This window comes from Microdochium trichocladiopsis, assembly GCF_020744255.1.
Source record: "Microdochium trichocladiopsis strain MPI-CAGE-CH-0230 chromosome Unknown B0I36scaffold_1, whole genome shotgun sequence".
In the NCBI taxonomy this organism is placed as follows: domain Eukaryota; kingdom Fungi; phylum Ascomycota; class Sordariomycetes; order Xylariales; family Microdochiaceae; genus Microdochium; species Microdochium trichocladiopsis.
Genome location: NW_025763544.1, coordinates 258,333 through 285,946, shown reverse-complemented (window position 1 = coordinate 285,946; position 27,614 = coordinate 258,333). Strand labels below are relative to the sequence as shown.

Below are 27,614 nucleotides of genomic sequence, written 5' to 3'. Positions count from 1 at the left end.
CCTGGGCAGTGACGAAAGAGCTAAGTCAGACACCCCACGGCTGCGGCGATCGAGATGCATCAATTCACAGCTTGCTGGCGATGGGAGGAAAAAGCTCGTGCTTGTGCACCAGGCTTGCGGGCCTTGTAGCTTTGGGCGCTGGCGCTGCTCATCTGGCAGCTTGCGTGGTGTGCCAGGTTCGCTTCCCCGCTTTCTGCGAGGGAGCTTGAGCCCCAAAGGGTGACGTGGTTACGTCATTGGATGGAAACGTGATGCTGGGCTGGCACAATGTTTGCCCATCGAGCATTTTGCTTCAAGTATTGAGGACTTACTGTGGCTGAAGCTAAGGCCAGGACTTTGTGGTAGCAGGATGAGAAAGCAGCGAGAAGAGTTGGGTTGGAGACCAAAGTGTAGCTAGGCGTAGGCTTTACTCTGCCCGCAGCAGCATGACTGCTCGAGGATCGCTAGACGGCGTGTCAGAGAGTTCGCTCCAGAAGGCATGGGAATTGCTCGTGAGCCACGAGAACGTTATGGGCCGAGCAAAAACGGGTAGAGGCTACTTGCGGCAATAGAGTATTGTGGGCAACCTTAATGGAGCTCCAGTCGTTGTGAAGTGGCCAAGGCAGGGCAGGAGCAAACGCGGCGAGCTGATGACTGTGCACAAACAACACAGTGACGTGATGCATTTCTGGAGCCACCGGATGCCTGCGTCCCTGCCTGCCTCGACGCCATGTCTCTCCACACCAGCTCGGGAAAAGCACACGAGTCTCGACCTGCCACGGCGCACACAAAACTCAACCTGCCGCACTATTCCTGCCGCTGTCTTTGCCTCTCACACACACATCTTTCATACCCACATACATTCTGGGCACTCGAGATCAAGGCTTTGTAGCTCTTCCAAGCTCACACAAAGCGGTACTCTGACCATAGCAACGCGGTTCATTCATCAGACACAGCTCACACACAGCTCACGTCACAATGAGGTTGTTGACAACCGTCGTCTCCCTCGCGCTGGCGACCAATGCTGTCGCCAGCAGCAGCTGGTTCAGCAAGGCTGGTGAGTTGTAGAAAACCAGGGACAAAAGCCATCTCACGGCCATCGTGCTAACACACACATCTCCAGCATACAACAAGTGGCACGAGACGGAACTCGAGCGCTGGCTGTCGGACCACGACATTCCCTACCCTACCCCGGCTGACCGCAAGGATCTCGAGAAGATCATCCAAGACAACTGGGACGCTTATGCGGTCTCGCCTTACAAGAACTGGGATACCGACAGCCTGGCTGCTTATCTCAAGGCCCGCGGCATCGAGACCAAGAACGCTGCGGTCGAGAACAAGGACGCCCTCGTCTCGCAGGTCCAGAACAGCTGGTACGAGACCGAGGACAAGGCTCAGTCCGCCTGGAGTAACGCCCGCGATTGGATCCTCGATACCTGGACCGACAGCTCTCTCAAAGCCTTCTGCGACAAGCACAACATTCCTGGTAAATACGGAACCCTTGGCAAATTAACACTGCGGCGCAGCATGTGGCTAACCTGTAATCTCCAGTCCCCCAACCGCGCAACCGTGACACCCTCCTCCAGAAGGCCCGTTCCAACTACGAGGCTGTAGCCAAGAAGGCCGGCGAGGCGGCCGCCTACCCTGGCAACTGGCTCTACGAATCCTGGAGCGAGTCTGATCTCAAGGAATGGCTCGATACCCACGGCTTCCCTGCTCCCCAGCCTACCACTGTAAGTTCTTAGTCACATGCGTTTGGATGAAAGGCATCGCAGTTGACTAACAGCCTCCGCAGCGTGACAAGCTCATTGCGTCGGTTCGCCGCAACTCGCGCATCGCCTACTTGAAGGCCCAGGACCAGGCGGCCTCGGCTTCCGCCAGTGCCAATGCCGCCTATGCTACTCTCACCGACAAGATTATTGACGCCTGGAGCGAGTCCCAGCTCAAGGAGTTTGCCGACAAGAACGGAATCAACGGTGAGTGGACTTTACACGACTGGAAGCAACTCTAAAGGCTAACAGCTTTCTCACAGTCCCTCAAGGCACCAAGACCAACGAGCTGCGTGCCCTCGTCCGCAAGCGCCGTGCTGCTCTCCTCGGTGACACCGTGGGCAGCACCGCCGCCAGTGCTTTTGGCGCTGCTACCAGCAAGGCCGGCAACCAGTACGCCAAGGCCACCAACGATGCGAGCCTGGCTGCCCAGGAGGCTTTCGACGAGGCTGTCTCCACCTGGTCCGATAGCAGACTCAAGGCTTACCTCGATGCCCGTGGCATCCCTGTCCCCCAGGCATCCAAGACCGACGAGCTCCGTGCTCTGGTCCGCAAGAACGCTCACAAGGCCGCTTCCGGGTTCAACGCATGGACCTGGGACGACCTTTCTTACGAGAAGCTCAAGGCTTATCTCGCCAGCAGTGGTAACGAGGCCGGCAAGAAGATCAGCGAGAGCAGTGGTGCCACCCGTGACGAGCTGCTCGCTGCCGCGCAATCTGCGTACGCCTCGGCTTCTAGCGCTGGTGGTGACAGCTACGCATCTGCCACCAACTACCTCGCCTTGGCCACCGAGGCCGCCAAGTCCAATGTTTTCGACACCTGGAGCGAGAGCGAGCTCAAGGCCTACCTCGACAGCTACGGCGTTCCCGTTCCCCAGGGCTCGACCTTGAACCAGCTCAAGGCTCTAGCCCGCAAGCAGTCCACTTACTTCAAGTACGGCACCTCGAGCCCCTCTGGCACCGCGTTTGCCAAGCTGGGCGAGAGCGTTAAGGGCGCATACCAGTGGGTTGTTGACCAGGTCGGCGCCGGCTCTACTGCTGCCAAGCAGAAGGTCCAGGACAAGGTCGAGTTGTAAATGTTTTTGACATTTGCCAGCGCTTTCTCAACAATAGACTCTACGAGTCACGCTGTGATATGATGGATACGGGGACGATAAGGTGGGGAAGTGGAAGAAGTAGCGATGCTTTCATGACTTTACGAAAAAGAGATCCTTCGGATCAGCCCTGTAGTTTACCCATGTACTTGATACTACCCGCAAATCAGGGTATTTGCTGGTCAGCTTATGACGCGGCTGACTTCGCGCGGCGCCGGGAGATGCACACAATTCAATGATTTAATGACTTCAAGTTTGGTATGCCTGGCTTGCAATTGTGCCCATAGATAAGCTCGGGAATGCCTCTACTGGGAAATTGCATTGTGAATAGAGCAACGCTTAAATCCGGGAGGCCATCTCATGCGCGAGCTGGGCGGGTTAGTCCGAGCTGATAAGCCTGGATAAGGAGTTTTGGCGCCGAGGGCTCCACTAAAATTTTGTTATCGGTCGCGGGGACGGGTCCCCGAAGCTTTGCTAGAGGTTCTGCGCATGGCCAATCGCCAGGGGACTTTTTCGCTGCTGCAAGACTTCCCGTCCTGCCTGCACCGGACATTTCGACTGAACGCCAACATTTGCGACACGGACAGTCACAGTCGGACCAGAACGCTCGCTGCGCCGGGACTTGTAACATACTCGAGGCTAAATCTTGGGGGAAAAAAGAAAAAGAAAAGAGCCGTGCATCTCCTGCGACAATCGATCCGGACCCGGAAATAGCGACGAAGAGAACATCGAGTAGAGCAGGCCGTATCGGAAAGGTCTGCTGGACGACACACACAAGAATCTCCGTGCCCAGTTCGCCTTGCCTTGCGTCGCGCGCGCGCGAAAGATATCCATAGACATCCAGCCACACACACACACACACACACGGGAGTCGCTCGAATCTCTTTTCGCAAAAATGGCGGCAGACACGCAGAGCATGCCGTTTATCAAGCACCTGGCTTCCAGTGGTAGGTCCTAGGTCACCCCGGAGGAAAGCAAAAGAGGACTAGAAAGAGCGAGGGAGGGAGGGAGAGAGAGAATGTGAGAGAGAGTGAGTGAGAGCTAACTCGACGCAAAATGAAACCAGACCGCAAGATCCGCACCTCGGCGCTCGAGACGCTGCGCACGTTCCTCTCGGCCTCGGCGTCGACCGCGCGCCTCTCACACACGGACAACCTCAAGCTCTGGAAGGGCCTGTACTACTCGCTGTGGATGTGCGACCGCCCCGTCCCGCAGCAGAACCTGTGCGCCGAGCTGGCGGGCCTGGTGGACGTGATTGCCTCTGCGGCGCGGAGGGCCGACGTCTCCGGAGCCGCAGGCAACAATAGCGGCGGCGACAAGGAGGAGAGTAGTGTCGAGGTCAAGGTGGTGATTGGCTGGCTCGCGGCGTTTTGGGAGACGATTGCGCGCGAGTGGACGTCGATTGACGTGCTGAGGCTGGAGAAGTTCTTGTTGTTGGTCAGGCGGATGTTTGCGGCGTCGCTGGTCTGGGCTACCACCGCGTCCTCTGCGGGTGCTAAGGCGAAGGCGGCGAAGAAGAACAAGACACAGAAGAAGAAGAAGGAGGCTGCGGCGACGAATACGAAGAGGAAAACAAAGGCGTCTCAGCAGGACGAGGAGGCAGAGGACGACATCACAGACTCGGACAGCGCAAGCAGGACAAGGCAGGCCGCCCTGGTCGGGTTATTCCGCGAGTGGGCGTTTGAGCAGTCGGGAGACCTCGCCAAGGTCCCCGTGGGCTTGAGGCTGCATGTGCTGGATCTCTGGGTCGACGAGGCGGAGAAGGCTGGTCTTGTTGTTGCAGCCGCCGTGTCCGAGGAGGCGGAGGCGGAGGAAGAGTCCAGCAGCACAGAGGAGCCAAAGACGTCATACCTCCTCGACGCCCTGCGCGAGCTGGTCGACGCGCAGCACAAGTCGCCCAGCAAGCCCGTGCGGGCGCGGGCCAAGGAGTCGCTCGCCGACGAGCGCCTGCCTTGGAATCAAGGCGGCGAGGATGAGGAGGACGACGAGGAGATGGGTGAGGGTGGTGCGGCCGATGAGGAAGACGGTTGGGGTGGATTCGATGATTAGAGAGACGTTGACGGCTTCGCGTTTGATCGTGCTTGAAATGTAAAAGCCGGCGAGGTTATCTTCTCAATGCTGTACTCACGTACACAGCCGTTGGTCGGCAATGCGCCATTGAAACATGGAAAGCGTCAAAGACATGGGATAGAGAAATAATGAGTTACGGGTGTTTTGTTCCCGCTGTTGACCGGATTCATGAGATGACGCTTCGCGAGTTCAACAATGAACACCCACTTTGACTACATGATCACCGAATCACAACGGCTCCGAGTAATTGTAGAGACACTTGCTGAGTCCACCTACACAAGCAAAACGCCATATTGCTCCAAATTAGTACGTGTTGACAAAGGGGGTATCTCTCTCTCTCTCTCACTGCTAGGCCTCGCCAAATTATTTACATATTGCAGAGCTCGCAGTTCCTGCAGCTCATAAGGTGCCCGGCCGTCCACTCCAGCGGAGCATGGTAATCCCAGCCCATCCTCGTGCAACCACTCTCGATCCTGTCCAAGCCTGCTCCCGCCACGCTTCTACGCCTGCTCCCACCCGTTCGGTCCGGGTGCCTCGTATCGGCCCGTCTTGCTCAGCACGGTGGCCAGGCCGGGGTGAATCTCAACCTGGAAGGGCTCAAAGGGGACCTTCTCGCCATCGATGCTGATGTACCCGTGGGTCTGGGCGCGCGGGGTGATGCGGTACGCCGAGATCTTGCGGTACGTCATGTGCGGGTTATCAAAGAACTTGCCGCTCTCAACAGCCGTCATGAGGGTGATGTACTTGGAGGCCGACAGGTCGCCATCGTTGTACACCAGGTCCATGAGCCCGTCGTTGATGCAGGCAGCTGGGAAGAAATTGGCAGCTGGCGCCATCCATGCCATCTGTGCGATCGCGATTAGACTGGTGAGTGACAAAAGAAGAAAGCAGAGACGGGCGACCGCGTTTTGAACTTACATTGCCGTTGTAAAAGTTGCCCATCTTCTCGTATGTCGTCTGCTCCCAGTCTTCGGGCACCTTGTCGTTGATCGTGCCGTACTTAAGCGGCGGCAAGCCCTCGCCCTCCCACTGCTCTTCGAGCACGTGCTTCTCGCTGCCGCCGCCCACGTCTTCGCCATTGGCCAGGGCCGCCAGTGTGGCCTCCTCCTGGGTCCGCACCCGCTTGTAGTGCGCCTTGATGGCGTGCTTGTCGGCAATCTCGACCTTGACGGCCACCTCGCACGGGTACACCTTTTTGCTAAAGATGCGCTGCACCACGCCGACATCGAACCGCGTCGCGCCCATCCAGCGCATGTTCTCGGTGCCCAGGTCGCTCTCGGCAATGATGCCCAGGCTCTGGCTCAGGAAGCTGAGCATCCGCCGGTCGCCCTGCGTCACGCTCATGAGGTCCATCTTGCCGCGCACGCCCTTGACGATGCCCAGCGCCGCGAGGCTCGGGCTCGGCGGGGAGCCGTACAGGTTGCAGGTCATCCCGTTGCCGCTGCCGCAGGGGATGTGGGCGACGGCGAGGTCGCTCAGGGCCTTGCGCGCGTCGGGCCGCTTGCCGAGCCCGTTGAAAACCTCGTACGGCAGGCCGTCGCCGGAGCACGGGATCACCACGTCGAACTGGGAGATGTCGAGCTGCTCGCAGATCGTGATGGCCTCGCCGGTATACGTCGTGCGCGAGACGTCGAGGGGCATGCGCGCCGCCTCGAAAAGGGGCCGCACCTCGCGGTCCCAGATCTTGTCGGCGCCTCCGGGCCCGGCGTGAGGGTTGACGATGGCCTTGGCGCGCTTGCGGCGCTGCGAGTTGCCGTAGGCCTTGGCGAGGAGGACCTCTGTCCATTTTGTGGCGTCTGGCACGGGGACGTCGCCTAGCGGGTATGTGAGCTTCTCTGGGCGGACGTGCTTCGCGGACGTCGGCAGAGCGTAGTCGATTGTGATTGCAGAAGAGGACGCATTGGTAGTGACCTCGGCCCAGAGAATGTTGTAGAAAGGGATCGCGAGCTGGTTCGGGCTGTTGCCGCTGGCGAAGCCGCAGCTCTTGTTGCGGTGGCGCTTTGCCTGGGCTCTGTCTGTTGGTGAGGAACGGGGGTTAGCATGGTTGTCCTCTCGGCGGCGAGACGCCTCGATGGGGATGGGGATCAGCGCTGCAATACGGACCTTTGACGATGAGCGAGACGTCCCAGAAGACGAGCGACACGCCCTTGCCAAGGTTGAGGACGCTGTCTGGGCTGGTCTCGACGTCAATTGGGCCGGTGGACGCCCACTGCTTCGCCATGGCGGGCAACTGTCTCTGGTGATGTTTGTTTGGGGTGCCTGACCACGGGTGAGGGCGTCGTCGAGGTGTTGCTGGGTTCAGATCTGATGGATATGTATGCGATTAATGGTCGATAAGGGGAGGAAGAGGAGGAGGAGGCGAGGATGACGCCCGTGCGAGCAATTGTTGTCTGCACCGCGGTTGTCTCTGCCAGCTCGTGGAGATGGACCAATTGGTTGCTTGGTTTGACGGAATACGCGGATCGCGGATCCACGCCGAGCCCCTGCGAGACCCCTGCCGCCAGGAACCACGCCGGCGGCCGGCCTGGCTGCCGCTAATCACCGACCAGGGGGTGGTGGTCTGCATTCCCGGCAATCTTTTGATATCCATTCGACATGTACACTTCGCTTTCCCCGCACTTTAGATGCCCTCACAAAGGCTATCCCAAAAGTCCTCACCAGACATTGGCCGACCAGCTGTCGACTTGCTTCGCATCCCGCCCATTGCATCGTCTCACGTTGGCCAACCTCGGCTCCCGGTGGTCACGCATGAATCGGCGTTGATGGCGGGACAGAGAGAGGGGTAACATGTCACATGGAAACACGCCGGGGGCTTCGTGGGTGATTGCCGCAGGGCCAGCCTTTTCATATTGCCTTGGACGGACTGGTGTGCCTCTTGCTGACGGCTTGGGAGAGCATAGGGTAACGGTATCACGGATGCTAGACACAGCGTCGCTGAGGTGGTGACAATATCGGGCAATCTCGACCCCAGCATCTCCACGACTGTGGCCTCTCTTGTTCAAAACGCAGTAATCATAAGAGTCAGGAGACTTACATAGAATGCACACTAGCCGGCGATCCCCCGATGTCAATGGCGGGGTGAATATTTGCAGCCATTTGATTGAGAGCCTCGAGATGACGTGTTTGCCCACGGAGCTTGCGTACGCGTATGCACAGAACCCCTCACGGGCTAGCAGCCATCAACCTCATCTTCCCCCTCTCTGTGTACCTTCCAAGTTCACTTCTCTCGAGCATTCACGCCCAGGTAAACAAAGACAGAAAGACGTCAGAGCCACAATGGCGGACCCGTCCATGCCAGACGCCAAGTCCTACGTGACACACGTCCAACGCGACCTCAGCGTCGTCCCCAAGCTCTTCTCCGACATCCTCACCCACTACTCGGGGATCCCGCCCGCCCAGCAGGCCGCGCACATCATACGCATCCGTGATGCCGCATACACGCACTGCCCGTACCCATGCATAGGCAACTTCCGCTACCTCGGACTCGACCTCGCCGCGCACCCGGCCTACACGGAGCACGTCCTCGCGCCACTCCTCCTCCGGCCGCCCCAGTCTGCCGGCTCCGCTCCGGCAGAGCCCGAACATCACGGCGGCGGCGGACCCGAGGGCGATCAGACGGGCCAGCAGCAGCAAATAGCAGATGACAGAGGTGACGCCCCAATCTTCCTCGACGTCGGCACGTGCTTCGGCCAGGACGTCCGCAAGCTCATCTACGACGGCGCGGACCCGGCGCGCATCTACGCCAGCGACGTGTCCCGGGTGCTCATCGACCACGGCTTCGAGCTGTTCCAGGACGAAGGGAGGCTCTCCCGCGACCACTTCCTCTGCCCGGGGAACATGCTGCTCACCTCCCCGGAGGACATCGCCCGGGACAAGCTCACCCAGCTGCACGACAAGGTCAGCATCCTGCACATCACGACCGTGTTCCACCTGTTTCCGCTCGAGCAGCAAAAGGCCGTCGCGGACCGCTGCCTGCGGCTCCTGCGCAAGGACATCCCCGCGGACGCAAAGTCTGGCCCGGCCCTGATCTTGGGAGGACAGGTCGGCAACGCCCAGCCGGGACATTTCCTGCGCAAGAGCCAGAAGCACTTTAGTCACATGTACAGGCACGATGTGCAGAGCTGGCAGGACATGTGGGACGAGGTTGCTGCACGGCCCGAGTGGAAGGCGAGAATCAGCAAGTTGGACGTGCAGTCGAGGCTGGTAAAGAGAGTCATGGACCACGAAGCAGGGACCATTACGTTCCCGCAGCCGTCCGAGGCGGACCTTGTGGACAAGGACGGCGGTAGTGCGCCGTTGTGGCATCAGTTTGAGGTGCGCGTCGTATTTGATCATTGACGACGTTGCAAGCTGGAAGCAGCTGGATTCATCTTCGCGTGCCGCCTGTGATGCTCTGCCTTGGTTATCAGAAGGCTTGGCTGGGACTTTTTGTCGAGGAAAGTCCTCTTTTCTGCAGCTGAAAAGGTCCTTCGCGTGTCACTATCCCCCCACTGACACACACTGTCTCAAAGTCCTCTCTCGGGTGTGTCATGAGACATGAGGGTTCCTAGACAATCCAAAAAGTCCTCTGACTAAGGCATAAACCCTAGGACAGATCATAGTTCCTCGTCTTCCGTGTTCCAGACCTTCAGCACCACGACAACCCGGGGTAGCAAAACGTGGCAGGAGAGCTCGAAACGTTCACAGCACCATTATTCTCCGCAGCTAACCGCCTACCTCGAGAGTGCTTTCCCACGTGTTTCATCGCATAGCGGAAACCTTATCGACTGGGTCACCCGAATTCATCCTGGCGTTCTTTCCCGATCCGGAGGAGTCGCCACGTCCAGAGCGATCTATCCAGGTGGTCTCGACCAGGCGGCTTTGGGAGAATTCAAGGTGTGGCTGTCGAGCTACAGGGCGAGAGCTCCGAGCTCCGAGGTTTTATGTAACTTGATGGGCAATCTATGGCAACAATGCAAACACCCGGTGGCTGCAAGATTTCGCGAGTCACCTGAACTCGCCAGGCCCGCAGGGCCGCATGCGCGGTGGAGCTGGCCAAGACAGTCATGTCGGCATGATTGCTACGCGGGCGGAAGGATACGACACACCTGGTGATACGTTGCTGAGGTCAGAAGCTGAGATCTCGATTGGCTCGATAGCGCAACACAAGTGGTTCAACAGCCAGCGGGAGAGACCTCCAAGGCCACAGCGGGGTCATCAGAGCCAGTACTTGATAGTCTTCTGCTCGATCTACCTGAAAGTCATCACCAGCAGATTTCACTGATTCATGAGCCTGGTCAGACGTAGCGAGACGACCAGCGTCGTCTTGGTATGATCGCCTGCATTGGCCACCTGCCTAGGTGTGAGAGTCCCGGTGTTTGCTCTAGGTCGATACCACGGAGTCTTGAGGATAGTAGCGATTCTCGGCGAGATGGATCGGGAACATTCATCTGCTTGCAGGCGAGGCGGAGCTCTGCTGCTGGATCCAGGCCGTCCGCCACGGAGCTCACCTTCGTGTCCCAGTTCTCCCGCAAAGGCCTTGGCCGCCTAACTCTAATTCGCCGGCAGGACCTGCCCTTGCATGCTGTCAGTCACCCTCCTTTTTAGCCGGGGCTGCAGAAGCGTTAGCGCTTGCAGGCCGTGGGGCTTCCAAGACATGCAGCGACGGGACTATCCGCGCGGTAGCGAGCAGATGATCTGCATGAGCGGCTGTGAAAACTAGCACAGTAAGACTGGTTGATGTCTCTGGTGAGTCCCAAGCCTTCCCATTGGTGATCTTGACCAGTGATTCGACTTTGTCTCGGTCATGTTCTGTGTGCTGAAGCATTGGACAGCCGAGGTCACGCACCATATCAAGCCACCACTGAGCGGGTGGCGTCGCGCAAAAGGTTCAGCCCGGGGGTCTTGGAATGTTCCTCCTTCTCCACGAGCGAAGCTTGGCATTGTGGTTAGTGGGATTTGGCTTTGGGCAAACCTACCTTCTCGCAGCCACGTTGCGGCATATCGGCATTTCCCGCACCACAGATCTCGGCCATCGAGTCCGAGAAGAAGGCGCTACGAGGACTGTGAGAGTACCATGGATATAAAGAGAGACAAAGTCGGCACTTTATTGTTCACGGTATCGGAGGCATCTCCAAGTCACATCACAATAAGACAACGGTAGGAACGATCTCGAGCTCCACTCGGTCCTTCCTACAACCATCATATACTTACTCATCGAAGGCTGTTCTGCTCTTCTTCCAGGCAGCCGGATCCACGTATTGCCCATTCCTAGTCACATTACATTAATTTGAGGCATTGGAGGAAGTCCCTTGTGTGATATTGCAACCACAGACACCACTCTACCCTCTCCCCTACATATCCATCCATCCGCAGACCAAGACACCATAACATGGTCCGCCTCAGCCTTGCCCTCGCCGCTCTGGCGGCAGCAACAACCACTAGCGCCACCATCTGCGGCTACAAGTATGGCGCCTGCACCCAGCCCGGGACCACCTGCGTGCCCGTCATCCCCGGATGCCCCGACCTGACGCGGTGCATCGGGCAGTGCGTCGCTGCGGGCGCCAGCCAGCCCAACCCCAACAGCGGCTTCTACCCGCCCTGCGGCGGGCTCCTCCCCGGGATCGGCTCAAAGTCCTGCCCAAGGTCCTCGCGATGCATGTCCGACCCCCGCGTGCCCGGCTGCGGCATCACCTGCGACGGAGCCGGCATCTGCGTGCCCAAGCGGGTCAAGCAGTGCCGCGGCTTCCTGGGTCTTCAGTGCCCGCCGGGCCTCCAGTGCTACGACGATCCCACCGACAGCTGCGATCCCAACAACGGCGGCGCAGACTGCATCGGCATCTGCCTCGTCCCGCTGCCCGGCACGACGCCCACGGACCCCAGCCCTCCAGCCAGCTCGCCGACGATTGGCAAGATCATTGGCCGCGGCCCTAGGCCGGCCCTGGAGTAGCAGTCTATCATGACTCACAAACATAAGGAGCAGTCATAGACGACTGGTCCACGCCTTTACGCCTTCTTTCTCTATGGACAACCACCCCCACCCCCCTCCTCCGCGGGGACCCCGGACGTCGGGACACAGACTGTGGATTATCATAACGAAGCATGAGTTTTATGGGTTTCCTTTCTTCTGTTTCCTACCCAAAAGGGAGCCATTCAGCTGGGTATTCTGGGTATAGGTGCTCCAGGACTTCCCGCTGTGGAATGCTGATCACGAACGAGTAACGCGATGTCAATGAAAAAATAGATGAGATACAACTTAGTACAGTCAATTAGTAAATGTTGCTTGGTCTTTATCATCAGATTGGATGTGCACCATGGGGGGGGGGGGGGGGATGTGACAGAATCACTTGAAGGCGTTGGTGTTCCAATAGAGTAGTTGTTGAGCTTCGCCTGCGAGCCACAACCCAAACGGCGACCAAACTTTCGAGCGACTCTTTGAGAAAAATCTGAGATGGCTAAAGGGTAGCGAGTTTGTAGGTTTATCAAGCTGCTGGAGATCAAAAAAGTCTAGGAAATCTTCTATGCTTTCACAGTCATTAGTTATCGTGCATGCAAAGGTGCTGAAGATCATGAATACTGAAATTGTCTGAATGCATATATTACCATGCTGAAACCCCTTTGGCTCTGTCTCTATGCTCCGAAAACAAGTACTGAACGCCTCTCCGCATAGTACCAACTGAAAGCAGAATCCCGTGTGGTAACAATTTATGCAGGCATCGCCTCCACCAAACTCCTAAACCAAGAAAACACCAAGAGATCACTGCAACATGCAAACCCCGGTAGTAGCAAAGATAATAAAAAAACATTCATCCCCCTTATTACTCCCCGAAATTTTGTTCAATCCAACAGACAAAGACTCGCCGCTCTCTCAGAGGACAAAAAGGGCAAAGGCCAGGGGTGCCACGAGGCCAAAGATGCTGAGGCCGCCCAGGTTGTTGGTGTTGGCGGCCGCGGCGCCGGTCTTGGGAGGCTGGCCATTGTTGCCGCTGCTGCCACCAGACGAGGACGGAGAAGCGGCCCCGGTCTGTCCGCTCCCGCTGGAGGAGGTCTTGGTCGGCGGGGGGCGAGTCGCAGAGGCAAAAGTGCCAGTGCCAGTGCCAGTAGCAGTACCCGTCTCCTCGCTAAAGTTGTCGTCGATGTAGTCCGAGGAGCCGCCGCCGTAGCCACCGCCACTGGGGTTGGCCGTGGGATCGGCAGGAGACGGGTCGGCCGTGGCCGTGACGCCGAAGCCGCCGTCGCCGGTAGGCTCGGCGGTGTAGCCGAAGCCGTAGTCGTCGTCGGAACTACCACCACCACTCGCACCGGCACCATCAATAGAGGTGAAGGAGTTGTCGTAGTCGTCACTGCTGCCGGCGCCGTCGCCGCCAGCAGAGTTGTAGCCGTAGTCGTCGCTGGCGGCGGAGCCGTAGTTGTCGTCCAGGGAGTCGCCGCTGCTGCCGGTCTCTTGGTCCTGCCGGGCTGCCATGGTGATTGTGGCACGGGCAACGTTGGCGGGGGTGCTATAAATGATACGGTTAGTAAAGCTCAGGAAGGGGGCCAGGGGCCATGCCATGCGCAGGAGAGAGGGAGAAAGAGAGAGTGTATGGGAGAGAGACGCTTGCTTACCCTTTACGGCCGGCGACTTCGGCGGCGTCGCGGCGGTTGTTGCCCTGGGCAGCGGCTGGGATGCCGGCGGCCAGAGCAATGGGGAGGACAGTGGTGAGGATGAGAGTGGCGTGCATTTTGTGAGAGATGTCTGTGTTGGTTGTCTATTTATCAGGAGCAAATGTGTTGATCGATTGATGAAGTAGTTGCGGGTAGTATTTGTTGTCTAGAGGCTGGGTGCAATGTGAGATATGCCTGCGGTCTAGGAATGCAATAGGAGAGATATGCCGAGAAGAGAGCAAGGAAAGTCGGGGAAAGCTGTTGCTTGTTGTGATGCTGATGGCTATTTCGAACACTCAATCTGGGTGGACTTGCCGTGACTTTTATAATTGTCTCGTTCTGCTGCTACTTGTATGAATTGTTCCTTTCTTTCCTGGCTACAGTGAGTCCAGCTCAGCCATCTGGAAGGGGCCACTAACCATCATGGTGGCAGCGCCCACAAGACTGGCCGCATATGGACAAGTCTGGTCAGCCCTACCAGCCAGGACGAGGCACTGCAGACTCCAGCTCCGTGCTGGACTCACCGAAAGGCGTCGATGTCTTGACCCCAGCCGCCGCCACGACCGGGCTGTGTGGTGGCCTGGAATCGGCAAGACAGGTGATTGGCCAGCGCCTGGCTGAGGCTACCGAAGAGCAGTTAGAGTTAACTACCATAATGTAGACATCCAAAGGCTAACTTGATCGCAGCAGGGCATGCTGCAATGTAACGTTGGGCGGGGGCTAGCGCACACAGACGTACGCACCGAGACGTCCAATGAGGTCTCAAGAGAGTTTGGAGCTGAAAGCACTCGAGGACGGCCTGCATGGAAGGCTGCCAACCATGTTCCAGAAGTGCTCCTGCAGCTGTCTTGTCTTGGAGCGGAACGCGTTGTGGAGGCAGGGAGCAAAGGCTCCTGGTGGTACCACATGGTCGATGGTGTCACTTAGTCATCTCTATCAAAGAACGCGATCGCACAAGCAACCACCTGCTTCCAGCTTGGTGCACTCGTTGATCTCGTCAGGCGACTGGTCCACCGAGTTCTTGTCGCTGCTAGGCAGAAATGCTTCTCAAGCCAGGAGGTGAAAACTTGAACTCTATAGCCAATGAAGAATCACATTCCCTTCTGAAAGGTTTGCCAAGTCTCGAGACGCGAAGTCTCTGTATACATCCAGCAGTGCCAGACAGGATAAAAAGCCACGGCGACCACTGTGGCAGGAACCTACCGCTCAGCCGCACCCAGGCTTCGGATCAGGTGCTCCAGGCATTTCCCAAATTTAGCTCTCGGAGACTTCCATTCTTGTGCTGTGCTTCCAACACGCCGCTGCCACCGCCACATCTGCCACAGTCTCGCAAGTGTCTTGGCAAGGCACAATTACACAGCACCCGCACCAACATTGAGTCCCGCGCTACCGAACGCACCAGGTGGAAAACTGGTTGTGCGACCTACAGACTCGTGCCAATCATGATGCTTGCCGTGGGGGTTTTTCGGGCCGTAGTGCTCATTGTCCGCGCCAAGTATGCCTTCCCGAAGACCAACCAAACCTGCCATGACAAGGCGATAGTTGGCTCATTCTCCTTTTCCTATCACATGTGAGGCCGGTCCCCGCTCCATGATGCAGCTGAATGACTAGAAAGCAGGAAGAAGCTGTCCCGGCGAACCACACAAAGGGAGCCACAATGCTACATCACACGGGCATCGCCGAGTGGCGCCAGATCCCCGATACCACCACACAATCGACGACTTCGGTCCCGTGAGAACGTTTTCTCGTTCCGCCAATCCCCCTTTTCTCCATCAGGAAGTACATGCCTGGATGTACAATCAAGCTCGGCTGGGGCCACAGCGACTGAATTATCACGTGCCATGCCTACTCAATGTTTGTCAGAGCAGAGTTGTCTGAGCACCACCGCATAAACAACCAACGGTAGCTAGAAGTTCGAAGTGACTAGAATGGCTCGCCACTCTAGCAATTCTCTGACAGAACCAGCCAGGTTGCAGAAACAACATCCTCTCCTATGAGGAGAGAAATCGATCATCACGAAAAGCCTCTGTACTGTGATAAGTGCTTTCCCATTAGGCTCCAAATCTAGGAAACCAAGTTGAACCCGTATTTGGTCAACATCTCCCAACTCGGCTTGCATACAAGCACGCATGATACATTGAGAGAGGGAGAGAGAGAGAAAGAGAGAGAGAAAGAGAGAGAGAAAGAGAGAGAGAAAGAGAGAGAGAAAGAGAGAGAGAAAGAGAGAGAGAAAGAGAGAGAGAAAGAGAGAGAGAAAGAGAGAGAGAAAGAGAGAGAGAAAGAGAGAGAGAAAGAGAGAGAGGGAGCTGAACCAAATTTACTCCGAAGACCTAATCACAATACATACACGTTGAGCAAGCGTCCCGCACTTGCGAGAAGTTCTGTGGTCGCGAGCAGTTGTGAAGGTACCCCCGCGAAACACTTCCACTGATCACAGGAAACCGCCTGAGACAGACATTGCCGGGCTCCGTGGCAGGCCGAGAACTCCAGTTTGGGCAATGTTAATGCCTATCGCCATAGAAGAAACACCTTTTAAGGGCAAAACTTGATGCAAAGACTCGGACCACCAACTTGATGCCATTCAAAAATGCGCGAGATATGCAGTATATACACAAGCCTGTCCAGCGACGAGGATGACTCAGGTTTGTTATTTTATCGTATTACTAATAGTCGGTAAAAGTCTATCGTATCTTCCTGATGCTCAAGCGCCATCTCATATGCGAAAGTCTGTCTGGATTTCCAATATCTTCTGCGTGCAAGCAGGGCTGCTTCTTGCTCCCAGATGCCAGATTCTGCTTTTATGCAGCCTCTGATTGCCTGCTCGGCTAAGCAGACGTGATTGGTTTCCTACATAGAATCTTCCCAATGCTTCGCGCCCAGCTGAATTGTGTCATCGCATTTTGTGGAATCGTCGAAAGGAGAACCCCGTCCCGTGCATTCATTGTGTATCAAACACCATTGCTCCCTCATACCGTAGAAGCGAAGAAACCCTAAACCGCCAACCTGCGTGCTCTTACCACAGAGCAACCTTGGCAACATCGAAATTGTCTGAAGTCCGTCTCAAGCATGAATATGAAGAAAGTGGGTGGACGGAAATAATTGTTGTCGTGGGCGCAAATGATTGTGGAATGGCCCACGCACAACACATGTCCTAGTGACGTTACGTGTTCAAAACGCGACGCGCGTTGAAACTCGTCGTCACCAGACTATGCCTCCATGATTTATACGGAGGGGACACCGGCAGTCGAGCCAGGGACGCTGTGGTAGTAGCCGAGGAGGATGAGGGTGAAGAAGCCGAACACAACAGAGCCGACGATGGCCTTGAAGCGGCCAGGGTTGTTGTGGCGAGTCTCGTTGACCTGGAACTTGATGTCGTTGGCCAGAGACTGCATCTTCTCAGCACCGAGCTTGTAGTAGGTAAGACCACCAAGAGCGATGGAATAACCAAAGTACTGCTGGGCAGTAACGGGGTCGCCGAAGATGAGCATGGAGGAGACGACAAGGAGGATATCCTTGAGAACACCGGCCATGGTCAGGACGACGGCAGAGGTCTTGCCGATGAGGAGCACGACGGAGACGTTGAGCAAGAAGGCGACAAAGGCGTTGGCAATGAGGACAAAGACGCCAACAGAGTAGATGTCGTTCATGGTCAGGCGGGGCAGCTCAACGAACAGCGTGAGGACACCGTTGACGACGGCGCAAGCAGGAGCGTAGTAGTAGACGGAGACGAGGGGGTCCATCTTGAACTCGGCAGAGCTGAGGAGGCGCTGGACCATGACAAGGCGGATGGCCTCGGCGATGACACCACCGATCTGGATGAGGAAGCCGAACATGTCGAACTTGAGCTCGCCGTAGGAGGCAATGATGACACCCACGACGATGATGCCGACGTTGGCGAGGACCTTCATGTTAGGGGCGGCCATGCCGAAGATCCAGGTGGCAAGCAGAGTAGCAGCGACGTTGGTGGCCTTGAGCATCTGAATGAACGAGACGGAGAGGTAGAGGTAGGCAAAGTTGCCGAGGATCAGACTCAAGCTGAACATGAGACCGATAGGGACAATGGCGCGCCTGCAACGTTGTCAGTCTATGCGGACAGAGCCATGGGGAGTGCTTTTTGCCCAGAACTCACATGTAGGTGGCCGAGTCCATGGGGACCTTGTGGCGGGAGTCAAGGTAGGGGGTGGTGCGGGCAAGCACCTGGGTCATACCCGTCGCGAACACCATGTGCCACGAGGTGAGGAAGAGGGCTAGATCGGTAGTGTCAGCGCAAGTCTCGCCCGGACAGTACCAAAGGAGGACTTCGTGATCGACTTACGGAAATCTGCAAATTCTCGTGGTTAGCGAACAAGTTGATATCGTGGAGGGAGTCTGGAAGAGGGCACATACCAAAGTGGGCAGCGGCCAGAACCCACTTGTTGAAAATAATGACACTGCCACTGCAGGCGATCCAGAGGCTGCGAGAAAGTTGTCAGCTCATGTGATTCCTCTCATCATGTCAGGGCAGGCGCAGTCGCGCAGTGAAGACGTACGCAATGTAGAAGGCCGGGTGAATACCAGCGCTGGCAGGGGCGGCAGCCTCAGTGCCGCCGCTCTCGAGCTTGCGCTCGTCGGACCGGGAAGAAGCCATTGCGGGTCGTGGTGATTCGTTCGCGAGCGTCTATCGTTGGTGTTGTCGGCGTCGTTGTAGCGGGAGGGGTCGTTGCGTGCAAGACGAGGAGCAGCGAGGGTTGGTTGGAAGCGGGAAGAAAAAAAGCTGGAATGTTAAGGAGAGACAGGAAGCAGAAGCTGGTTGCGAGAGGCACACACAGTGGAAGGAGGGATAAAAAGTTCAGAGGGTGCAGGGCTGGCGGCCGGGGCCGTTTTTGAGCAGCCAGCGGTAGCCCCTTTCGCCCGCAGGGCAGTCCGCCGCCTGTTGTGCAGCACCAGGGCCAGCATTGCACAAAGAGCCCGTCAAGACGGAGCCCCCACCAGCTCCGTCGTTCCCCCTTGTCCTCGCGACAACGCTCGCCGGCTTGAACCTTGTCGGGTGTTGGCTTGGCTAGCCGTATCAATGTGTGGCAAGCCCGGGCATTGGTGGCAGTGGGCCGCCTCGACTGCCAGGGGCAGGGACCCGTTGCTGAACACAGAGCGTAACAAGCCTCAGACACCCGGTCATGCGTGGGAACAGCCCCGATGGATCCCGCTGTACAGTACACCCTGCACGTTACAGGCGGATGCAGGCTGACGCGTATCGCGCCTGCCAGCCAGCCCTCAGACACACTTCCCGTAGCGCGCAGACTCTTGAGTTTGACGATGTGTGCTCGCGCGCAAAACAATAAACATCGAAACCACCAACAGCTGTTCAAGCCACCTGCCGGCGCGTTCAAGAGACAACATCGCGGCAGGGCCTCGGCCGCGCCCTCGAGGCGGACCGGCCTGGGCCTTCGACAGCGTGCTTGTTAGTGTCGTTTCACAACTGGCGATCTCGCCCGCTGCTTGACGGGCCCTGGGCGGCGTTGCTCCCATCAATCCATCATCCATGCCCAGCAGGGGTCTGTCGCTGACAACTGGTTAATTGTACAGTATCAACGACTCAAGAGACACAAGAGCGGCCCGCTCTGGGAGTATGCGCCCAATCATGCGCCGAGGAGATAGCATGAGGTCTCCATGGCCATGCGGCCCCTGTCGAGTTGATTAAATTAGATTTTCCAGAACCGGAGCTGTCGCACAGGGGATCATCGCCTGCCGATATGCCCCCAAGCCTGTCGATAGCCTGTCGCAGAATCGCGACCTCCGCCTCGAGTCGCTCAGAGTACGGCGTGCAGAACCCGATACGTCATGAGAGAGACGACAATGTCTGCCTGTCTCTCCGAGTTACGATACAGTTTTGGCATGCTCACATGCGCAGGACGCCACTCAGAGTCTTCCTCGTATTGCATGGCTTCGACTGTGAACACGAAGGCGCGGGCAAGCCATGTTTGCGGTCCCACGCCCGCACCTAATCAAGCCTCAGAAAGGATGCGGATCTGGCTCCCGATTGTATCGATTGTGGGCAGACTACTGGAGCGCTGTGCTCCTACTCCGCGCCGGGGGAAAGGCTGCTTGCGTCTGTGATTTCCCAGACGTCGAAAGATAATTAAGTAGGCCGCCCACGAGCCAGGACAGTGTCGGAAATCCTGTCGAGTTAGTGTGGGTGGTCTGAAGCCTTCCGGCTTGTGACGACCCCCTTTTTACACAGCACCCGAGAGGAGGCTGCTTATCCCAGCCCCACTTCTCCCGCCCTCCAGCAAAGATTGCTCTTATGCTTGGCTGAGCTTGGCTGAATCGAGTATGGAAAAGCTTGGCAACCGCAACACCTTCGTCCAATCGTGAGCCTCGCCCATCCTGATCGGCTGTGATGTTGGACACCTTGCAGGCGCAAAAGGAGAAAGGGGCCGGTATCATGAGCTCCACGGCGGGAGACTGGGCTGGCAGGCACACGACGTGCGCCGCCCAACAACGCGGCCCTAGGCGTACAGTCGCTTTCGTTGTCAGCTACACGGCCTACAGCCCCCCTCAATACGCAAAGCTCGGGGGACAAGCACTCTATTACCATGTACTGTGGAACAAAGTTGCGCGGTGGAAGAAGCGACCCTCGGCAGATCGATGACGGCGCAGTCCACACCTTGACCCACCGATCTGCCTAGTGACGTGCTGCTCTGGGATGCTCGTTATTAAGATCTCTGCATACAACCCACAGGGCCACGCGTTCCGCATCTTGGTATCGCAAATCGGTGCGGATTCAGCGTTCTGCTAGCACAACATCAGGAGCACCTCGATGGCAGTTCCGCCGTGTCCTCGCCGGCTGCACTGCCTTGTCCGTCACGTACTGCTGGTCCTTAGCGAGGAGACAAGAGGTTGGCCATCCCAGTACTGTGGTGTGCCAGGCGGGGCCCGGACATCGAGCCGGCCGCACACGGAACGGGAGACATGGGACTATCTTTCCGCTAGGGTGGCCCGGCGCTACGGGCAGAAGCTTGGATGGAGCATACACGCGTTGCTTCTTCTCCAGAGCATGGACCAACACTTGTTTTGCTCCATGATCTCCAAGTTCGGTTGACACAAGCAACAAGTCGTTTATCCAGTGTTCTGTATTGCCGATAATGGCCGACCGAATTGATCACACCAGGCCCTTTGGCCGGACCTATGCTCTCTGCCTGTGCTCTCATCTGGGCGCAAAACCTGCGAGGCAGCATGGCAAGCATTTCATTGTTCAGGGCTCCAAATCTTTGCTTAAAAGTTGGCTACGCCTGAACCAGACTATGTCAAGGCAATGTACGAGGAGCACGGCGGCCGGTGTGAATGCTCCGCGTGTAAGACCTGGTTGAGACAAAATACACCAGCACGTGCGTGGCACGAAGCGAGACGCAGCAGCACACGAAAGATTGGCCGCAATCGACAACGAAGAGCGCATAAGTCGGCTGGGATGAATGCGGCCGGGTAATATATAACAACCAGCGTTTGCTGGTGCTCATTGCTATGCATTGAGCCGCCCAAGGATGTGAGTCTTGACCCCAACTCTCGAGTTTAGCCCGACTCCAAGGGAGGCAAACCCCCGCGCCCGAGGACCCCTGGCGCAAGACGTCATTGGCGCGCATGGGCTCAACGCTTCCACTAGCTCGGTACTGGTGTAACGATGAACGCATGCCGCACCCTTCTTCCGCAAGCAGTCATCACTTACTTTCAGGAACACAAGATGTTGATAGGGCGGGGAGTGCAATGTCCGGAAGATAAAACAACCACATCGCGTGCTGTCTCAGTCCCCCGCGCCAGGGGCCTGGGCTCAACACCGGATTATTAAGTCGCTTCGCTTCGATTAGGAGGGAAGCACAGCTAGCCACCTCTGTTGCCACCAGCAACCCCCCCTCCCCCCATCTCCTCCTCCTCCTCGGTGCTATTCATCGATGATGGCGAGTTCAGCGATTGGCCTGGAGATGCGGGCCATGCGTTCATGGATGCGGGGATCGGCCTGCCACAACTCCATGCGACTAGGCGGGGCGGCTCGTGGCCCTGAGTCGTACTTATCTCGCTCTTTGTCGCGCAACGGAACTCTTGCCCCTCCTTCCAGCTCTTTCATTCCACATTCCAAGAGACTATACGCAACAGTCACAATGGCCGACAACAAGCCCACCAGGTATGTGTGCCGACGGGATGCCAGTCCTGGCCTTGGCTGCGTCAGACCACAGTCTCTTGAGCCCTTCGCTAACAGGATTTCGCCCTGCAGCAAGACGTACACCCTCGCCTCGGGCGACAAGATGCCGGCCATCGGCCTGGGCACTTGGCAGTCCGCCAAGGACGGCTCGTGCCAGGCTGCCGTCGAGGCCGCCCTGGCCGCGGGCTACCGGTACATTGACACGGCGCTGGCCTACGGCAACGAGCACGAGGTCGGCGCCGGCGTCAAGGCCTCGGGCGTGCCCCGCGAGCAGATCTGGCTCACGACCAAGCTCGACAACCCGTGGCACAAGCGCGTCCAGGAGGGCATCGACTCGTCGCTCAAGAGCCTGCAGACCGACTACGTCGACCTGTACCTGATGCACTGGCCGTCCAGCACCCGGCCCGACGACCTCAAGAAGCACTACGACGACTGGAACTTTATCGACACGTGGCGCGAGATGCAGAAGCTCGTCGGCACCGGCAAGGTCCGCAACATTGGCGTCAGCAACTTTGGCATCACCAACCTCGAGAAGCTCCTCAACCACCCAGACACAAAGGTATGTTCTTGCTTGCTCACTCGCCCGGTCTCTACCTTGCACCATCCCGTTCCCAGCGCGCTATACTGTAACACAGACTAATAAGGCCTGCTATTGCTTCCTCCCCCCCACAAACAGATCAAGCCCGCCGTGAACCAGATCGAGCTGCACCCAAACAACCCGTCGCCCAAGCTCGTCGCCTACTGCAAGGACAAGGGCATCCACGTGACGGGCTACTCGTGCCTGGGCAGCACCAACTCGCCCCTGTACAAGGACCCCGTGGTGCTCTCCATCGCCGAGGCCAAGGGCAAGACCCCGCAGCAGTGCCTGCTCCAATGGGGCATCCAGAACGGCTGGGACGTTATTCCCAAGTCCGTCACAAAGGAGCGCATCGAGGCCAACTTTGCCCTCGACGGCTGGAGCCTCACCGACGAGGAGGTGCACAAGCTCAGCAACCTCAAGGACCGGTTCAAGGTCTGCGGCGACGCGTGGCTGCCGGTCAAGGTCTTCTTTGGCGACGACGAGTAAAAGAGTAGCGGAATCGCACAATAGATAGACTGATGTAGATAATGAAATAAACAAAGGCACTTGAATTCAAGCGATCATCTCCAGAAGGTGGCTTCTGTGAGGCGCACATAGTATGAGATGTGTCCGTGTAAGTCGAGCTTGGCCATTGCAGTTGTTGCGCTTGATGATTACCAACCATTCGCATTGTGGAGACCCAGACATTTGGAAGGTGCGTCATGTCGTGACATGAGCTTTCAATAATCTACAATTAAACAACAACTCTCAACTAAATACGAGACGCAAATGATATGATCGCTTCGCTTGAAAGCCCTCGACATTGCTGCTCCTTTCTGTCTTCTGTACTCCAGTCCCACACCCCGGAATGTCTTCGTCCCAATATCGATCCGGACTCCCAGGTTCGCATATCATCAAGCCTGCCAACCCACCCTCTACCCTCCATAACGATCCTCGCGCGCACAGCACAGCACAATCATCACAGCTTTCCTCGCCCGTTCTCTTCATCCAACACCTTCTTCACCTCTTCCCTCAGCCGCCCCGCCAAGTCCGCCGCTTCGTCGTCATCCAGATCGGTCCGGACCCCCCTGCCGAACATGGTGAAGCTCTCGCTGAATCGCCCGCTGGCGCGAATCTCGGGCCGCGGGATCAGGTGGTAGTGCACATGGTTGACGACCTGCGCGGCGGCGGCGCCGTTGTTCTGCACGACGTTCCAGTCCATCACGCCCGTCGTCCGGCACAGCGCGCGGGAGAGCAGGCGCAGGTGCTTACCGAGGTCTGCGGCCTCGGAGGGGGACACGTCTGTCAGTTTGGGCCGGTGGGTGCGGGGGCACAGCAGGAGGTGGCCTGGTGAGAGGGGCATTATGTCGAGGAAGGCGAGGAGGGTCGGAGTGGAGAGGACGACGTAGGATGCCGGAGAGAGTTTGTCCGGGTTTATGGACGGCGAGCCGGGTGGTGGTGGAGAGGTCGGGTCGTAGGGTGGGAAGGCGCGGCTGATGGCGCAGAAGGGGCAGGACTCGGCGTCTGTGCTTGCTGGCGGGGCGGACGGGTCGAACTCCAGGACCTTGGCGGGTGGCTGTTGTGTTTGTCGTGTTGGCGACATGGCGAGAGGTGTGATCTGTATCGTGCAAGTAGGGAGCGGCTTAGGGTGGTGAGGATGTGGGAGTCACGAGGACGACCCAAAAGTTGCGACCAGGCTGAACCGCAAGGACGGGCCAGCCTGGGATATGACTGTGGGACTCTGCAGAATAATGGTCGTCTCGTCCGTGGTCTGGCTTTATCGATTGAGTCGAGTTGTCCCGAGGAGGTTCGCGTCGCGATTGTTGCTTCACGAGACAAGTCGGTGCCTATGTATTATATAGAGGCTCAAAGCACCGACGCGCTGGGGTTCACTCGGTGCAGAGTGTATATATCTGAGCGAACAGGATGTTGCGAGGCAGATGTGGTAGTCGTGATGGTCTCTAGAGAGTGGGAGCTCGTGGGATATCGTGTTGATGCAGGAATTAGAAGCGGAATCGTCGAGTGGATGGTTGGGGGCAGCTCTCCCGAGCGCGGCTCCCCCCAGCACGTCACTTCCGAGGCACATGTTGCTCCAGTCTGCGATCTGGGGTCGAGACCACGCTAAGCCTGTTACAAGCCCGCCCAGATCTTGAACCGGGCCAGGCGCATTCCAGCCGCAGATTCTGCCAGTACAGGCCGCCTCTTTTTTCTCTTGCTTCCAGAAGGTCGAACCCCTTCCTTGACGGCTGCCCCACCGCTTTTGTCAGCAGCCCAGCAAGGCAAACTGCATCCATCCGCCGAGAGCTCTGAAGGCAGCATCGCGAAAGTCTGATCACCATCTCAAAACCTACACACTCCCTCGATCCACCATACCCAACGACGCAGCCCCGACAAAAGCACCCGGTAACTTCAAGCAACCCGCTTCCGCGAATACAGCTGCCACCAACCAGCTCGACTGAGCACAGCAACATCCCTCCAGAAAAAAAAAAAAAAACACATCCAGCCATGTCCCGCGAAGCCTACCAAGTCCCGACCGGCTCGTCCGGCGCCAACTTCAACACGGGCGGCCAGGGCGCCAACGCGACCCGCGCCGTCGACCCCCTCGGCGAGCACGCCAGCATAAACTACCTCTGCGGCGACTGCGGGACAAAGTTCCCGCTCAAGCGCAACGAGGCCATCCGCTGCCGCGAGTGCGGATGCCGCGTGCTGTACAAGGAGCGGACCAAGAGGTTAGTTTTCGGTGTCCTTTTGTTCTATCTGCGGGGGACTTGCTTTCTTCTTTCTTCACCAATCTTTGTGGTCTCTTTCTGTTTGGCGAGCGTGGGCGAAGTCACTCGGGTGGCTTATTGCGCGGATGAGAAGAGACGTTTGCTAACATATTTCCCTTCACAGAATGGTTCAGTTCGAGGCTCGGTAAACCCTGTAGCCAGAAGACAAGGATAGCAATGCATATTTCAGCATACTGCATGAAGAGACATTTTTGGCAAGCCGGTTGCGGAATCCACGACAACCGGTGAGAGCAGCGCAAACGCAGGGCTAGTATGGAAACAGCCCTGCACGCAATCAAAACATTTAGTTGGAGTTTAGGAGTTCCCCCGATCATGGGAGGTAGATGCGATATGTGGCCCCCCCAGGACTACGCCGCACAGGGTTTAACTTGAGAATAAAATCATGGTATCATTATTTGCGCCGTGTCTAATGCCCAACCATATGCCTGTGTGACTACCGTCTTGCCTGATGTCCCTGCTCAACCCCGTTGCGAGTGCAGGTATTTTGCAAAACTCGCCTGATCCATCGTCGAGTTGCCCTGCGCCTCGGTCGCAGCCTGGTACCGTGCCTGCAAACCCTCACGATCGTACTCGTCATCGACATCCGCATAGTCATCATCCTGGTCGTCGCTCGCGACGTCCAAATCATCGTCGTCGTCGTCGGTTGGCGGCCTGACAACCTTGCTGCCACCAGCACTACCAGACCCACCAGGCGTGTCCATCGACATGCCCTTCATCATCTTGTCAAGCTCCTTCTCGCGCGTCTTGCGCTTCTGCTCGTCACGCTCGTGCCGTTTCCGCTCAAGCTCGGGGAGGTAGTCCTTCTTGAACTCCTGCGCCTTTTCCTGGACGGCTGCGAAGAAGTCGTCGATGCCCTCGCCCGTCATAGACGAAACGCCCACTACGCTCAGATGCGCGTAGAACTCCTCGAGCACCAAGCTCATCGAGTTTAGCAGACTGCTCATGTAGCCGCTGCCGCCGCCCTCACCCTCGACGCCGCCAAACGCATTGTTCTCCTCGTCCTCGGCGAGCGCCCGCTGGAAGGCGTCGTAGTCGGTCATCCACTCCTTGGCGAAGTCGGCGTCCTTGACGTCCGTCTTATTGAAGACCAGGATCATGGGCAGCTTCGTCTTGTACAGGATAGAACAGGCGTAGAGCATGTTGCTCATGAATGTGCTGGTCGACGCCGTCCGCGGCGTGTCGATCACGTAGGCGATGACGGTAGGGAACGAGGATGCAAGGGACTCGAGGATGATTTGACCAGACGCGGACCAGACAAAGACTTCGATTTGGCCAGCTATGTTTCGCAAGTGAGCATTTTGTCAGCCTCAATACACTTTAAGAGGCGGAACTGTCTTCCACTGGTAAACCAATCACTCACGTGTGTCCACTAGAATGTTCTTGATGGGCTTCTTGTTCGGCTGCTCTGGGTCCGGCGCCGTTCGCTTCTCCAGGAACCCCAGGATCTGGTCGACTTTGGTCGCAAACAGGTTGAGCGACGTGATGATCCCACCGTTCGGGCCGAGGTTGTATTGCTTCATGACCTCCTTGTAGTTGACCGAGTCGCGGATGTCAATGTTGCTCTCGAACGGCACGTTGAGCACCGCGGGGTCCAGGTTGATGACGTATGGGGGCTCCTTCTGGCCATGCAAGTGCGCGTTGATGCGCTGCATGAACGTCGTCTTGCCCGAGCCCGCCATGCCCACGCAGACCACGGCGACTGGCAGCTGCTGCTGCTGGGCACCAGGGCCATCCGTAGGTGTAGCTGCAGACGCCGTCGCCGCGGCTGGCGCGGATCCTTCGGAAGACGCCATATCTAAGGGTGTGAGATCTCGTTGTTGTGTCCTATGGAGTACTTCCTGGGCTGCGCGGGGACTATTTGCGAAAGTGGTCTCTGATGGGTCGCGTAGAAAGATTCGTGACAGTTGAGAATTGCGTACAGTTCCTTGTGGTGTGACGATGTTTTTGGAGCGATCGATAAGAGCTCGCTCTGCCTGCCCGGCAATTTTTGGCAAGCATAGCAGACCAGGGATTTGCGGGGTGGTGGGGTAGCTTCCCTGCCGATAGACTTATCGCCAACCTCCCATCGCCCTGGTGATCCACGGCATATGAGAATGACGTGAATCGCCTCTTTCGCCGCTCTTGCAGGCCAAGCCATGGCTGGTACGCATTTCAGGAATAAGCTTGATCCAACGGGTCCCTTGACGGTGTCGAGCCACACTCTGATTGGCATTGTGGTCATTCCCCCTTCACAGGCATACACATTCACAAGCAATCACATGCTGGTAGGAAGCGTGGGTGTGAGGTGGCCGAATTTCTCATTAACCTCGCCCTCATGAGGGCCTCAGCTGGGGACCGCAGAGCAGAGCCCTCAGAGTCCGCTAGGGATCTCGGAAAGAGCCCGACTCGCGTAACATTCTCTACACCGGCAGCCCCTCTTGACAGTGAGTCATCAAGACCCAGTGTGCCAAGCAAGGGAAAACAAGGGGAAACAAAACAACTGCGCGGGTGTTCAATCCAAGCCAGCTTCGAGCGCAAGCGGAACCATGACAGAACCAACTGTGAAATGCAGATCCTTGTCCAA

At 57.4% G+C, this 27,614-nt stretch overlaps 11 protein-coding genes across 11 annotated transcripts; 6 read left to right on the top strand and 5 right to left on the bottom strand.

The window, feature by feature from the left end:
- Positions 1 to 725: 725 nt before the first annotated feature.
- B0I36DRAFT_309028 (uncharacterized protein) lies at positions 726 to 3,089 on the top strand. The gene is made up of 5 exons (XM_046152081.1): positions 726 to 1,036; positions 1,103 to 1,465; positions 1,531 to 1,712; positions 1,775 to 1,955; positions 2,012 to 3,089. Exons 1-5 carry the CDS (start codon positions 958 to 960, stop codon positions 2,821 to 2,823), a joined length of 1,617 nt encoding a protein of 538 aa, XP_046017704.1. The 5' UTR covers positions 726 to 957; the 3' UTR covers positions 2,824 to 3,089.
- Positions 3,090 to 3,345: 256 nt separating this feature from the next.
- On the top strand, positions 3,346 to 5,131 carry B0I36DRAFT_833 (nucleolar protein,Nop52-domain-containing protein). Its single transcript, XM_046163420.1, has 2 exons — positions 3,346 to 3,788; positions 3,908 to 5,131. The coding sequence occupies exons 1-2, from the start codon at positions 3,737 to 3,739 to the stop codon at positions 4,888 to 4,890; spliced, it is 1,035 nt and encodes a 344-aa protein (XP_046017703.1). The 5' UTR covers positions 3,346 to 3,736; the 3' UTR covers positions 4,891 to 5,131.
- Positions 5,132 to 5,411: 280 nt separating this feature from the next.
- On the bottom strand, positions 5,412 to 6,873 carry B0I36DRAFT_232981 (diacylglycerol kinase catalytic domain-containing protein; the record flags this gene model as incomplete). The annotated part of the gene is made up of 2 exons (XM_046149195.1): positions 5,412 to 5,756; positions 5,830 to 6,873. Coding segments are annotated over 2 exons (1,389 nt in total), but the record flags the coding sequence as incomplete, so codon positions are not given.
- Positions 6,874 to 8,187: 1,314 nt separating this feature from the next.
- On the top strand, positions 8,188 to 9,249 carry B0I36DRAFT_357048 (uncharacterized protein; the record flags this gene model as incomplete). The annotated part of the gene is made up of 1 exon (XM_046157739.1): positions 8,188 to 9,249. One exon carries the CDS (start codon positions 8,188 to 8,190, stop codon positions 9,247 to 9,249), a length of 1,062 nt encoding a protein of 353 aa, XP_046017701.1.
- A 2,032-nt stretch (positions 9,250 to 11,281) lies between these two features.
- On the top strand, positions 11,282 to 11,839 carry B0I36DRAFT_343505 (uncharacterized protein; the record flags this gene model as incomplete). The annotated part of the gene is made up of 1 exon (XM_046156167.1): positions 11,282 to 11,839. One exon carries the CDS (start codon positions 11,282 to 11,284, stop codon positions 11,837 to 11,839), a length of 558 nt encoding a protein of 185 aa, XP_046017700.1.
- Positions 11,840 to 12,644: 805 nt separating this feature from the next.
- On the bottom strand, positions 12,645 to 13,923 carry B0I36DRAFT_378792 (uncharacterized protein). The gene is made up of 2 exons (XM_046160731.1): positions 13,495 to 13,923; positions 12,645 to 13,388 (listed from the first exon to the last, which is right to left on the bottom strand). Exons 1-2 carry the CDS (start codon positions 13,608 to 13,610, stop codon positions 12,758 to 12,760), a joined length of 747 nt encoding a protein of 248 aa, XP_046017699.1. The 5' UTR covers positions 13,611 to 13,923; the 3' UTR covers positions 12,645 to 12,757.
- A 2,831-nt stretch (positions 13,924 to 16,754) lies between these two features.
- B0I36DRAFT_357045 (triose-phosphate transporter family-domain-containing protein) lies at positions 16,755 to 18,160 on the bottom strand (the record flags this gene model as incomplete). The annotated part of the gene is made up of 5 exons (XM_046157738.1): positions 16,755 to 17,601; positions 17,663 to 17,780; positions 17,849 to 17,854; positions 17,920 to 17,987; positions 18,063 to 18,160. The coding sequence occupies 5 exons, from the start codon at positions 18,158 to 18,160 to the stop codon at positions 16,755 to 16,757; spliced, it is 1,137 nt and encodes a 378-aa protein (XP_046017698.1).
- Positions 18,161 to 21,662: 3,502 nt separating this feature from the next.
- On the top strand, positions 21,663 to 22,769 carry B0I36DRAFT_370710 (NADP-dependent oxidoreductase domain-containing protein; the record flags this gene model as incomplete). The annotated part of the gene is made up of 3 exons (XM_046159937.1): positions 21,663 to 21,685; positions 21,776 to 22,262; positions 22,380 to 22,769. The coding sequence occupies 3 exons, from the start codon at positions 21,663 to 21,665 to the stop codon at positions 22,767 to 22,769; spliced, it is 900 nt and encodes a 299-aa protein (XP_046017697.1).
- Positions 22,770 to 22,967: 198 nt separating this feature from the next.
- Positions 22,968 to 24,313, bottom strand: B0I36DRAFT_309016 (HIT-like domain-containing protein). Its single transcript, XM_046152080.1, has one exon. It carries the CDS (start codon positions 23,863 to 23,865, stop codon positions 23,242 to 23,244), a length of 624 nt encoding a protein of 207 aa, XP_046017696.1. The 5' UTR covers positions 23,866 to 24,313; the 3' UTR covers positions 22,968 to 23,241.
- A 396-nt stretch (positions 24,314 to 24,709) lies between these two features.
- Positions 24,710 to 25,431, top strand: B0I36DRAFT_309013 (metallothionein-I transcription activator). The gene is made up of 2 exons (XM_046152079.1): positions 24,710 to 24,991; positions 25,155 to 25,431. Exons 1-2 carry the CDS (start codon positions 24,768 to 24,770, stop codon positions 25,177 to 25,179), a joined length of 249 nt encoding a protein of 82 aa, XP_046017695.1. The 5' UTR covers positions 24,710 to 24,767; the 3' UTR covers positions 25,180 to 25,431.
- A 78-nt stretch (positions 25,432 to 25,509) lies between these two features.
- Positions 25,510 to 26,844, bottom strand: B0I36DRAFT_233140 (uncharacterized protein; the record flags this gene model as incomplete). The annotated part of the gene is made up of 2 exons (XM_046149208.1): positions 25,510 to 26,327; positions 26,412 to 26,844. The coding sequence occupies 2 exons, from the start codon at positions 26,842 to 26,844 to the stop codon at positions 25,510 to 25,512; spliced, it is 1,251 nt and encodes a 416-aa protein (XP_046017694.1).
- Positions 26,845 to 27,614: the final 770 nt, after the last annotated feature.

Coding starts and splice junctions, on each gene's coding strand:
- B0I36DRAFT_309028 (XM_046152081.1), top strand. CDS start 958: ATGAGGTTGTTGACAACCGTCGTCTCCCTCGCGCTGGCGACCAATGCT. Junction 1,713..1,774: donor CTGCTCCCCAGCCTACCACT/GTAAGTTCTTAG, acceptor CAGCCTCCGCAG/CGTGACAAGCTCATTGCGTC. Junction 1,956..2,011: donor CGACAAGAACGGAATCAACG/GTGAGTGGACTT, acceptor GCTTTCTCACAG/TCCCTCAAGGCACCAAGACC.
- B0I36DRAFT_833 (XM_046163420.1), top strand. CDS start 3,737: ATGGCGGCAGACACGCAGAGCATGCCGTTTATCAAGCACCTGGCTTCC. Junction 3,789..3,907: donor CAAGCACCTGGCTTCCAGTG/GTAGGTCCTAGG, acceptor AAATGAAACCAG/ACCGCAAGATCCGCACCTCG.
- B0I36DRAFT_378792 (XM_046160731.1), bottom strand. CDS start 13,610: ATGCACGCCACTCTCATCCTCACCACTGTCCTCCCCATTGCTCTGGCC. Junction 13,389..13,494: donor GAAGTCGCCGGCCGTAAAGG/GTAAGCAAGCGT, acceptor TATCATTTATAG/CACCCCCGCCAACGTTGCCC.
- B0I36DRAFT_309016 (XM_046152080.1), bottom strand. CDS start 23,865: ATGTCGCCAACACGACAAACACAACAGCCACCCGCCAAGGTCCTGGAG.
- B0I36DRAFT_309013 (XM_046152079.1), top strand. CDS start 24,768: ATGTCCCGCGAAGCCTACCAAGTCCCGACCGGCTCGTCCGGCGCCAAC. Junction 24,992..25,154: donor TACAAGGAGCGGACCAAGAG/GTTAGTTTTCGG, acceptor TTCCCTTCACAG/AATGGTTCAGTTCGAGGCTC.